This window comes from Staurois parvus, unplaced genomic scaffold (genome assembly GCF_062004578.1).
Source record: "Staurois parvus isolate SC_StPar_1 unplaced genomic scaffold, SC_StPar_1.0 ptg000390l, whole genome shotgun sequence".
Lineage (NCBI taxonomy): Eukaryota > Metazoa > Chordata > Amphibia > Anura > Ranidae > Staurois > Staurois parvus.
Genome location: NW_028318186.1, coordinates 12,002,501 through 12,015,665, shown reverse-complemented (window position 1 = coordinate 12,015,665; position 13,165 = coordinate 12,002,501). Strand labels below are relative to the sequence as shown.

The following is a 13,165-nucleotide window of genomic DNA, read 5'->3' as shown; positions in this document are numbered from 1 at the left end:
TTTTCCAACCAAAAAATGCCCTTGCCAATCCCCAATCCCCTACCATCCAATGTGCATGGACACATAGGATAACATGCTGGGGGGTTTACTGGCTGTAGGAAAAACAGCCAAAAGCCAAAAACAGCCGCTGAAAAAACGTCCCGTGTACATGAGGCCTAAGAGATTTAAACATCTATGAAAGTGTTTAATTATTTTGTTTGAACCTATTCAAAAGTGCTGTGGGGTTTTTTTGTTTTTTTTGTGCAGGTTGTGCTCTTACCATCACTCTTCCTATGAGCCTGTACAACGTTTTCAAGTAAGTTTTATGGTAAAATATTTATGGCTAGGTAACAAAGAGCAAGTTGGATAAATTACTCATTAATGAGCTGCATTGCTACTGCAGCATCATATGCATGTTTGTTATGTATGGTATATCTATAAAGTGTCTCCTTCTCTGCTCTCTCTCCTCGCTCTCTCTCCTCGCTCTCTCTCCTCGCTCTCCCTCCTCGCTCTCCCTCCTCGCTCTCCCTCCTCGCTCTCCCTCCTCGCTCTCCCTCTCCTCGCTCCCCCTCTCTCTCCGCGCTCCCCCTCTCTCTCCGCGCTCCCCCTCTCTCTCCGCGCTCCCCCTCTCTCTCCGCGCTCCCCCTCTCTCTCCGCGCTCCCCCTCTCTCTCCTCCCCCTCTCTCGCCTCCCCCTCTCTCGCCTCCCCCTCTCTCTCGCCTCCCCCTCTCTCTCGCCTCCCCCTCTCTCTCGCCTCCCCCTCTCTCTCGCCTCCCTCTCTCTCGCCCCCCTCTCTCTCGCCCCCCTCTCTCTCGCCCCCCTCTCTCTCGCCCCCCTCTCTCTCGCCCCCCTCTCTCTCGCCCCCCTCTCTCTCGCCCCCCTCTCTCTCGCCCCCCTCTCTCTCGCCCCCCTCTCTCTCGCCCCCCTCTCTTGCATCTCGCGCCTCTCTTGCATCTCGCGCCTCTCTTGCATCTCGCGCCTCTCTTGCATCTCGCGCCTCTCTTGCATCTCGCGCCTCTCTTGCATCTCGCGCCTCTCTTGCATCTCGCGCCTCTCTCGCATCTCGCGCCTCTCTCGCTCTCTCGCGCCTCTCTCGCTCTCTCGCGCCTCTCTCTCGCTCTCTCGCGCCTCTCTCTCGCTCTCTCTCGCGCCTCTCTCTCGCTCTCTCTCGCGCCTCTCTCTCGCTCTCTCTCGCCTCTCTCTCGCTCTCTCTCGCCTCTCTCTCGCTCTCTCTCGCGCCTCTCTCTCGCTCTCTCTCGCGCCTCTCTCTCGCTCTCTCTCGCGCCTCTCTCTCGCTCTCTCGCGCCTCTCTCTCGCTCTCTCTCGCGCCTCTCTCGCTCTCTCTCGCTCTCTCTCGCGCCTCTCTCTCGCTCTCTCTCGCGCCTCTCTCTCGCTCTCTCTCGCGCCTCTCTCTCTCTCTCTCGCGCCTCTCTCTCGCGCCTCTCTCTCGCTCTCTCTCGCGCCTCTCTCTCGCTCTCTCTCTCTCTCTCTCTCTCTCTCTCGCCTCTCCCTCTCTCTCTCTCTCGCCTCTCCCTCTCTCTCTCTCTCGCCTCTCCCTCTCTCTCTCTCTCGCCTCTCCCTCTCTCTCTCTCTCGCCTCTCCCTCTCTCTCTCTCTCGCCTCTCCCTCTCTCTCTCTCTCTCTCGCCTCTCCCTCTCTCTCTCTCTCTCTCGCCTCTCCCTCTCTCTCTCGCCTCTCCCTCTCTCTCTCTCGCCTCTCCCTCTCTCTCTCTCGCCTCTCCCTCTCTCTCTCTCGCCTCTCCCTCTCTCTCGCGCCCCTCCCTCTCTCTCGCGCCTCCCTCTCTCTCTCTCGCGCCTCCCTCTCTCTCTCTCGCGCCTCCCTCTCTCTCTCGCCTCTCTCGCGCCTCCCTCTCTCTCTCGCCTCTCCCTCTCGCCTCTCCCTCTCGCCTCTCCCTCTCGCCTCTCCCTCTCGCCCTCTCGCCTCTCCCTCTCGCCCTCTCGCCTCTCCCTCTCTCTCGCCTCTCCCTCTCTCTCTCTCGCCTCTCCCTCTCTCTCTCTCGCCTCTCCCTCTCTCTCTCTCGCCTCTCCCTCTCTCTCGCCTCTCCCTCTCTCTCTCTCGCCTCTCCCTCTCTCTCTCTCGCCTCTCCCTCTCTCTCTCGTGTCTCTCTCTGTCTGTATTTAAATGATCAGCCCCAATCCTAACATTCCTAGCTTCAGAAACAGCAATGAACTTGCCAAACTCAGTGCATTAAGTTGCATGTCATTCTCTTTGTTAGAGGAGATGCAGAGAAGAGGATTATCTGAAATCCTATATAAAAAATAAACGCTTGCCACTACAATTAAATAAAAATAAAAAAAAGCATTTAGTCCTTGGGCCATATAACATAAAATTTGGATGCATTTCCCTGCTGGGGAGCCACAGTTGTTAATATATCTACCCATAGAAATCCATTACAAAATGTAGGTATACACCAGTATATGCATAAGTATGAATGTGTGCTCCTGAACATAGACAGCCTGTGTAATTCCTACATATGCACGTGTTTTACTCTATTACCAATGTACAGCCGCATTCTGCCATTGATTTCTACGGTAGCAGCTGTGGATTCTGGGTGGGGAAGTATATACATATTTCATGTTCTATGGCCCCAGGCTCCTGTGTGAACGAGGCCTTAAGTTATTTTGGCAGTTTACCAACAAATTGCTTACCTGAAAATGAAATGCTATACCGATGTGTGTACTGTAAATATGTTTGTTTAAACACACTCTTATAAAGTGGAACATTTACCTATAACAACTTGATAAAACATAATGTTCTTCAGCAAGAAACATACATTCCACATTATTATTTATGATACCGAAATTAGTTTCTGCAAATTTGCCCTGCATCTTCTTGCCGGAGGCTGCCATTTTGCTGAATAGCAGAGCCCCTGAGCAGCAAAAAATCCTAAAAGTGTCAGAAGATCAGCCTCTAATCATTTGGATTTCCAGCACAGTGCCAAAAAATAGAGAGCAACTGAGGATGTACATAGCAGGGTGAGACAGTGTATTACTGGGTTTTAACCACTTGCCTACAGCGCACTTATACCCCTTTCCTGCCCAGGCCAATTGTCCACTTTTAGCGCTGTCACACTTTGAATGACAATTGTGCGATCATGCAACACTGTACTCATGAAATTTTTATTTTTTTTGAGACAAATAGAGCTTCTTTTTGGTGATATTTGATCACCTCCTTCTTTTTTTCTTTTTTTTTTTTTTTTGCTAAACAAACCAAAAACAACCGCAAATTTTGAAAAGAAAACGTGTTTTTTTAGTTTCTGTTATAAAATTTTGTAAAGAAGTGATTTTTCTCCTTCACTGATGTGCACTAATGAGGCTACACTAGTAGGCTACACTGATGGGCACTGAAAGGCAGCACTCATATATGGCACTGTTAGGTGGCACTGATAGGCAGCGCTGATGCGCACTGATTGGCAGCACTGATAGGTGGCACTGACTGGCACTGATAGGTGGCACTGAAAGGCAGCTCAGATGGGCACTGATATGTAGCATTGATGTGCACTGGTAGGTACTGATAGGCACTGATATGTTGCATTGATATGCACTGGTAGGCACTGATATGTGGCATTGATGGGCACTGGCAGTTGGCATTGATGGGCACTGGCAGTTGGCATTGATGGGCACTGGCAGTTGGCATTGATGGGCACTGCCAGGTGGCATTGATGGGCAATGGCAGGTGGCATTGATGGGCAATGGCAGGTGGCACTGATGGGGCTACACTGATCATCAGTGCCCTGATAATCAGTGTACATGTTCCCTCTGAGTAATGCCGATTACCGGCTCTCCTCTTCTCATGAGCTGTCAGCGTGACAGCTTGTGAGGAAGGGAATGCTGATAACCAGCATTTCCTTATTTGCATGCGATCAGCTGTGATTGGACACAGCAGATCACATGACCAAGCCGACATCATCGGCTCTTTCCGATGATCGGTGATCTGCTGTGTCCCAGGGACACAGCACACCACCGATCACCGTGCAGTTAGAGTGGGAGGACATCGTATGACATCCTCCCAGAACGAGAGAACCGCCTTGCGCCCGCCATTTCCTCATACGGCGGGCGATAGGCGGTTAAACCATATAGACACTTATTTTTACCATTTTACATGGCTATATCTGCAAAAGGGGCCAGAATGAAGAGATCTAGCAGGACTTAATTTTATGACTAAAGTGGAACTTTAAGTTTAAAAAGGTTAAGTGTCACAGATACAATAATTAGAAACATCTTCATCACAAGTAGAGCTGTCAGATGCCCAGATTTAGATTTGTCCAATTTGCAACTTTCAATAAAAATTACCTATTGCAATTTGCCTGTAATATGTTCACGAAGCAAAAAAATATCACGTGGCAAACTTCTACACCTCACAAACAAATATGACCGCACTACCACTCTAACTATGTAAACTAAAGTGAATACATAAAGCTAAAAATTATTGTACTTAAAGTAGAACTAATTAAATTGGCGGATAGGCAGGATTTTTAATGCAGAAGAGACCTGCTTTATCTCTTCTGCATAAAACTTGCCTGTCCGCCCTTGCACAGTGAGCCATGCAAGCAGCTCACTGTACAGATTCGTCAATGCCGATCCTGACTGACCGCTCGCACATGCGCGGGAGTCATGTCATCCCCATCTGGCCAATGACAGCAGCTGGCAACACGGAAGCCGGGTGCCTGAAGAGGTCAGCAGCCGGGCGGGTAACTCGGGGACGCTGCATCGCTGGAGCTGAGGTGATTATTATTTCACCTTAATTCATGTGTGAATGAATGATTAAAAAAAATATACTTAATCCATATCTGATCTACATAAATCTCTGTAATCATAAATATCCAAATTCATCTAAAAGCATGATGTGATATTTATCAAAATCCATGAATTCATTATTATTATTATACAGGATTTATATAGCGCCAACAGCTTGCTCAGCACTTTACAATATAACGGGAGACAATACAGCAACAATACAGTTCAATGCAAGAGGGAAAGGAGGGCCCTGATCCTGGGAGCTTACAATCTAGGAGGGAGGGGCTAGTGGTACAAAAGGTAGTAACTGTGGGGGATGCACTAGTAGGAAGAGTAGAAGATTCCAGTATTGGCTGAGGGTAGGATAGGCTTCCCTGAAGAGATAGGTTTTCAGAGATCGCCTAAATTTGAGCAGAGTAGGCGATAGTCTGATAGATTGGGGTAGAGAGTTCCAGAGGATGGGGGAAGTCATCAGTGCCCAATGCAAAAATAGTGCATTAAAGTGGCCCATGCTCCAATAAAGTGTATATCTTCATCTGTCAAACAATCTTCCTCCACAGTGCTCACACCTCTTATGCGTCCACCAACCTCCATATATAACTCTGGTATAGTATTACTTCACAGGATCAGCTTTCTTCAACACCTGCAGGATTATTAGACTCCATACACACTAGCATTTCTCTTTTAGTAGATTTTCAGTAGCACTCAGAAGCATTTACAAACCGCATGTTATTTGAGTTTTTACAGTACATGTAGACGAAAAAAAAAAAAGCTATCAAAAAGCTGTTAGGAGCATTTTAGTAACATTTAGCAGCATTTACTGTTTTTTTTGTTTTGTTTTTCTGTGGGAAAAATGCTCCAAAAAACTCTACAAAAACATTTTTTTTTTTCTGCTCCTAGACGTTGTAGCTCAGAAAATGCTAATAGCTTAAGTAGTGTGCATGAACACATACAAAAACACTATTTTGCTTCTACGAGCAGAAAAAAATGCTAATAACATAAAAAAAACGCTAGTGTACATGGAACCTTACACGTATCCAATATTTCTCATTCCTTAACCATTTGCCGCCCGCCCTATGGCCGAATGGCGGGCGGCAAATGTCATCATCGTTCCGGGTGGACGCCATATGGCGTCCTCCCGCACATGTGCAGATCGCGCTCCTGCAGAGCCGCGCAGCGGCGCGATCTGTCACTGGCCATGTACCGCGGACACGGCCGAAGACAGATCTGAGTATCGGCCCCCTTTATTGGGCAATGTGACCTGCTTTGACCAATCACAGCAGGTCACATGAGAGTTGTATACAATGGATGGCTTCATTCATGCCATCCATTGTATACTAGTGTCTAGCTGTGAATGGTCACAGATAATCACATGCACATGTCATGTGATTAGCTGTGGCCAAATCACAGCTAAGCGCAAAAAAAAAAAAACCCTGAATGAATCGATGTCATTCAGGTAAATGCTTGCTTATAGCAAAGTAATTCTTTGCTATAAGCAAATTGTGAAAAAAAAAAAAAAAAATACTGATCACTTCCCCAAAGTAGTACAATGTTACTATGGTAACATTGTACTACTTTGGTCATAGTGAAATATGAAAAAAAAATCTTAACAAAAAGAAAAAAAATTTAATAAAAAATTATATATATATATATATTTTTTTTTTTTTTTTTTTTCATACTGTCACCAGTCAGTGTCCCTGATCACCGCCATGCCAGTTATATGATGAGACTGTACTGGTGACAATATGTAAAAAAAAAAATAGTGAAACTAATTTTTTTAATTTTTTAATTTTCCGAAAAATTATGACAAAAAAAATACAACTTCAAAAAACTCGCCATGCCTCTTATGAAGTACGCCGGACTGTCTACTCTGCAAAAAGGGGTCATTTGGGGGATATCTGTACTATATTCTGACATTCTTGGACCTCAAGAAATTAGATTGGCTGTCAGTACTTCAGGATTGATCAATATTCAGATCTATACCATAGTTTGTGAACTCTATAACTTTCCTACAAACTAAATAATACATCCTAATTTGGGTTATTTTCACCAAAGACATGTAGCAGAATACATCTCGGCCTAAATTTATGAAGAACAATTATTTATTTGCAAACTTTTATAACAGAAACAAAGAAACTTTTTTTTTTCCAAAATTTTTGGTCTTTTTTTGTTAATTTAGCAAAAAATAAAACCCCAGCGGTGATTAAATACCACCAAAAGAAAGCTCTAGTTGTGTGAAGAAAATGATAAAATTTTAGTTTGGGTACAATGTTGTATGACCGCGCAATTATCATTCAAAGTGTGAGAGCACTGAAAACTGGCCTGGGCAGGAAGGTGTAAAAGTGCCCGGTATTGAATTGGTTAAACCACAGCTGGTGGATGTACTCACTCTTAATGACTTTATTCTCATGCACATGTGCTAAATTTCTTTTTCTTTTACAGTCTAGCTTTGTTTATGTAGTACTAACGTATTTAACAATTTGCCTTTGTAGAGGTTTTCGCAACAGCACTTTGAAGCATACAACTTTATACGAGTCGATGCTCCCAATCATCTCTCCCGTGCTGCTCTTCATATTGTCCACAATCTGGATCTTTGCCTCTCCCAGTAAGATCCTGGATGCCTACCCTCGTCTCTTCTACTACATGGTGGGGACCACCTTTGCCAATATTACTGTAAGTCTCTCTTCAGAAGTTGACAGGATGCTCTGTGTAAGCCGAGGTCATTCTTAGGACTGAACTGCTGTGGTTACAATCCTCATCACATTTCATGCTAGGTTTCTGCCTCTCTTAGTACAGACAAGACAAGTGGGTCTTATGTGTAAAGGGTAAATGCAGGAAAAACCATTGCTGAAGTAACAGGGGCATTCCTCAGATCAACTTTTTATTTTTTAACCAAATATATACAAATATTTATATGTTGTGTATGTGTGGTCATACACCGCATAACCTCTGCATAGTCTGCTAGGATGAGCCAATGTAAGAAGTACCCGATGGGTAGTGAGCAGAAGCACGTTTTGTTATGTACAAAGATTTTATTGCTTAACCGCTCCACACTATAGCAGAAATAATGCTACAGGGCGGCAAGGGTGCGCAAAATCATATAGATATAGATAGATATATATATAGATAGCTATATATATATATATGTGTGTGTGTGTGATTTAGCAGTTCCGGGTAGGAGGCGCGCGCGCCGTACCCATGCCGGTGATTCCCCGCTGGCACCCGGCGATCTTCGAGTATTTCCGATAGGGGAGAGACCTGTATGTAAACAATACAGATCTCTCCCCTGTCAGCTCTTGCACACTGCTTTGTACGGCTCTGCATATCAGAGCCGTACAAAGCAGCGTGCTTACAGTGTAAAGCACAAACAGCCCACATAGTAAAACAGCACACAGTTAACGCTTTGATCGCCCCACATGTTAACCCCTTCCTGCCCAGTGCCATTAGTACAGTGTCAGTGCTTTTTATTAGCACTGACCACTGTATTGGTGTCACTGGGAATGTCAGTTCCCCCCAGTGTCAGAATGCCTGCCACAGTCCCGCTATAAGCCGTTGATCGCCGCCATTACTAGTAAAAAAACGAAATAAAAAAAATCCAATATATACCACCATTTGTAAACGTGTAAGTTTCACGTAAACCAATTGATTTACACATATTGGAAATTTTTTTAGCAAGACATGTAGCAGGGTACATTTTTTCCTAAATGTATGACGAAATTTGATTTGATTTTTAACATTTTTTTACTGGTCATGTTTCATAGCAAAAAGGCATATATATTATTATACAGTATTTATATAGCGCTAAAAGGTTTGCTCAGCACTGTACATTATAGAAGGGACAGAACATGAGACAATACAGTAACAAAACAAAATACAAGGGGGTCCCTGCTCTTTGGAGCTTACAATCTAGGATATATAATTTTATTATTTTTTTTTAAATTGTTGGTCTTTTTTTGTTTATAGAGCAGAAAATAAAAACTGCACAGGCAATCAAATACCACCAAAAGAAAGCTCTATTTATGGAAAAAAAAGATGTAAATTTCATTTGGGTGTAGCATTGCATGACCGCGCAATTGTGAGTTAAAGTAATGCAGCGCCGTATCGCAAAAAATGGCCTGGTCAGGAAGGGGGGGGGGGGGGTAAATCTTCTGGAGTGGTTAAAGTGTATATCTTGGAAAAATATATTAAACACAAACATGTTCAGTAAATCTCTGCAGTAAATACACATTCCTCCTCCTTTTTTTTTTTTTTTTTTTCTTTTTTTAATCCCTTTGCAAACACAAGTACAGAAAAATACCTGTTGTACCTGACAGAAATAAGTGAGCTCCTAACTTTCTGTAGTGAGAATATGGCCTCTGCTGCACTGATATCCCACATGGTGTTGTCATCTCTACCTTAGTTTTTCCCTACTGGTTTACAAACCTGAGATGGAGAGGACTGGTGGTATGTCATGTAGTAGGGAAACATTCAAGCAGAGTGACACCGCTGCTTAGGATTTCAGTGCAGCAGAGGCAGCATTTTCAGTTTACTATATTTGTTGGGGTCCTTTTGGATTTTTCTGTACTTGCAGCATTAACATACAGATAACATCCTGCTTATGTCCTATTTAATTTATTTCCCAGCTATTTCCCACGGCTTAGACCAGGGGTGCGCAACCTTTTGAAGAGCAAGGGACACTTAAGTGATTTGGTTACCATTTGTGGGCCACAATGAAATAAAATGATTCGGTATTTAAATTTTGAATAGTATAATGAAAAATTTCCTTCAGCTGCTAAATGCGGTTGCAGAAGGAAAATGGAGATGATCAGTTCCTGTGTATGCTTCCCCTGCCTCTCCTTTCCAAGTGTAAAACAGAATGTGACAGGGAGGCTGCATGGGCCCCTTGGAGTATGAGGCAGTGCGACCCCTGACTACACCAGTGGGGGGTTTATACACACGTCTCAAATATGGGGTTTTACCGCCCCCAAACCGCAAATGTAATTGAACCTTTACTGTCCTGAGCCCCCTAAAAAGAGTCTTTCACAATAATGCTTTGTGGTTTACTTGCAGCACAGTGCACCTGTGGATTTCTTGTAGGCTATCTGTGATTTGCAGGTGTTGTGCACTTTCAAAAAGTGCACCAAACCGGCAGGATGTAATAGAATTCCAACTCTCAGTGCAGCTAACCTGCAGGAAACCTACATGTGCACTGCGCTGCATTCTCGGATCCTTGTGAAAGCCTAATAGTTAACCCTTTTATTGGTGCTAATATGCCCATTGCAGCAGTATTGTTCAATACGGCTGACCTTTTTTCCACTTCCAGCTTCTGCTCCAATCACTTCTCCAGGCTGCTAGAAAGGTCCCAGGTGAAGTGCACTTCGTAGCATTCTGTCTGAGACAGAAGCTGACGCTACATAGGAAGCAGCGGGTTATGCAGCTCCTGCTCTCTGCGGTTGTCGGCTTGATGCACTCTGATGCTCAGGAATGGCGGGCCGGCAAACCCAGATCACGATCAATGGGTTGCCAAACTTGGCATGCACTTCCCTGGTTTGAGGTCGAGGGTCACAGATTGAGCACCTCTGGTTTCGATTATTATGCCTCAAAATGGGCATAAAAACAAAGGTCTACTTATGCCTTAGTCTTCAATGTGCTTTATACCATCACTCCAAAATGAGACTAGTCTGTGTGTTTTTGCTTTAGCAAAGGTCACTTGGCAACCGATGAACAAACTGATTTACATTGTTATATTTTTTGGGATAGTTTTTATTTGCAACCCTCATTATTTATTTTATTTATTACAGGTACTTATATAGCGCCATCAATTTACGCAGCGCTTTACATATATATATCTAGATAGATGGATGGATATAGAGCTATAGATAGATATGTGTGTGTGTGTATATATATATAGATATATAGATAGATATATATAGACATACAGTGAGGAACAGAAGTATTTGAGCACCCTGCGATTTTGCAAGTTCTCCCACTTAGAAATTATGGAGGGGTCTGAAATTCACATTGTAGGTGCATTCCCACTCTGAGAGAGAGAATTAAAAAAAAAAAAATTCAGGAAATCACATTGTATGATTTTTAAAGAATGTATTTGTCTTGCACTGCTGAACATAAGTATTTGAACACCTGATAAAATCAGTGTTAATATTTGATACAGAAGCCTTTGTTTGCAATTACAGAGGTCAGACGTTTCCTGTAGTTCCTGACCAGGTTTGCACTGCCACAGGGATTTTGGCCCACTCCTCCACACAGATCTCCTCTAGATCAGTCAGGTTTCGGGGCTGTCGCTGAGCAACACGGAGTTTCAGCTCCCTCCAAAGATGTTCTATTGGATTTTGGTCTGGAGACTGGCTAGGCCACTCTAGAACCTTGATATGCTTCTTACGGAGCCACTCCTTGGTTATCCTGGCTGTGTGCTTTGGGTCGTTGTCATGTTGGAACACCCAGCCACCACCCATCTTCAATGCTCTGACTGAGGGAAGGAGGTTGTTGCTCAAAATCTCACAATAAATGGCCCCATTCATCCTTTCCTTAATACAGTGCAGTTGTCCTGTCCCCTTTGCAGAAAAGCACCCCCAAAGCATGATGTTACCACCCCCATGCTTCACAGTAGGGATGGTGTTCTTGGGATGCAACTCATCCTTCTTTTTCCTCCAAACACAACGAGTGAAGTTTAGACCAAAAAGTTCTACTTTGGTCTCATCTGACCACATGACTTTCTCCCATGCCTCCTCTGGATCATCCAGATGGTCATTGGCAAACTTCAGACAGGCCTGGACATGTGATGACTTGAGCGGGGGAACCTTCCATGCAATGCATGATTTGAAACCATGACGGCGTAGTGTTCTACCGACAGTGACCTTTGAAACTGTGGTCCCAGCTCTCTTCATGTCATTGACCAGCTCCTCCCTTGTAGTTCTGGGCTGATTCCTCACCTTTCTTATCATCAGTGATACCCCACGAGGTGAGATCTTGCATGGAGCCCCAGTCCGAGGGAGACTGATAGTCGTCTTTAGCCTCTTGCATTTTCTAACAATTGCTCCAACAGTTGATCTATTTTCACCAAGCTGCTTGGCAATTGCCCCGTAGCCCTTTCCAGCCTTGTGGAGGTCCACAATTTTGTCTCTGGTGTCTTTTGACAGCTCTTTGGTTTTGCCCATGGTAGTAGTTGGTGTCTGACTGACTGTGGGGTGGACAGGTGTCTTTAAAGAGCTTAAACAGGTGCTACCAAGTTAGATTAATGAGTGGAGTAGAGGTGGACTTTTTAAAGGCACAGTAACAGGTCTTTGAGAGCCAGAATTCTTGCTGTTTCTTAGGTGTTCAAATACTTATGTTTAGCAGTGCAAGACAAATTCTTTAAAAATCATACAATGTGATTTCCTGATTTTTTTTTTTTTTTAATTCTGTCTCTGAGTGGGAATGTACCTACAATGTGAATTTCAGACCCCTCCATGATTTCTAAGTGGGAGAACTTGCAAAATCGCAGGGTGTTCAAATATTTCTGTTCCTCACTGTAGATAGATATAGATATATAGAGATAGATATAGATATATAGAGATAGATATAGAGATATAGATATAGAGATATATATAGATATATATAGATATATATATATATATATATATATATATATATATATATATATATATATATATATATATATATATATATATAGATAGATATATATTAGTACATTCGCGTCAGTTTCTAACACTCTAGGAGCGTACAGTCTAAGGTCCCTAACTTACATTCATATATACACATACTAGGGCCAATTAACCTACCAGTATGCCTTTTGAAGTGTGGGAGGAAACCCTTGCAAGCACAGAGAGAACATGCAAATTCAAGTTGCACTGTTGACTATTGTACATGCTGTAATATGTTAATTGTGGATCATAAGACATTGAGAATGTGCTTGTATTGTCGAGTCTCTAATCCAATCTAGAGTCTGGGTTGTATTTGCATCCCAGTAACTGTAAATGAGCATTGGTTAACCCCTTCATACCTAAGGGTAAAACAAATCTAAATGCCTAAGCACAAATTTGCAACGTTGACATGTGTTAGTAAAACCGTACATATCATCACAACTACTTTGTACATGCAGGGGAATTGTATTTTGTTTTTTTCAGGACAATTTGGGCTTTCATTTGGTGGTAAATGGTAATGGATATCTCCTGATTTATTTTTTTTTATTATCAAAGGAAAACTGGCCCAAAATAGTAAAAAAAACAACCCAAATTTTAAATTTAGCTGTGTGTTTCTTGTTACTACCATAACCTACCACCAAAGAACAACCCAAAACAAATGTTGCAGCTCTTGACAATCGCAGCAATACGATATATCTGTATGTTATTTGTTTGTACCCGTAGTACAGCCCAGAAATAATAATGCACGTTTTGTTTTTACCTAAAACACACTGGCACTGACAACAAATGT

General features: G+C 43.4%; 1 protein-coding gene across 1 annotated transcript in view; it reads left to right on the top strand.

The window, feature by feature from the left end:
* Positions 1–13,165, top strand: part of SELENOI (selenoprotein I) — a 101,377-nt gene that overhangs the window by 73,376 nt on the left and 14,836 nt on the right. The window contains exons 7-8 of the mRNA XM_089686098.1: positions 247–295; positions 7,228–7,408. Coding sequence (XP_089542224.1) covers positions 247–295; positions 7,228–7,408 — 230 coding nt within the window. The remainder of the gene's footprint in view (positions 1–246; positions 296–7,227; positions 7,409–13,165) is intronic.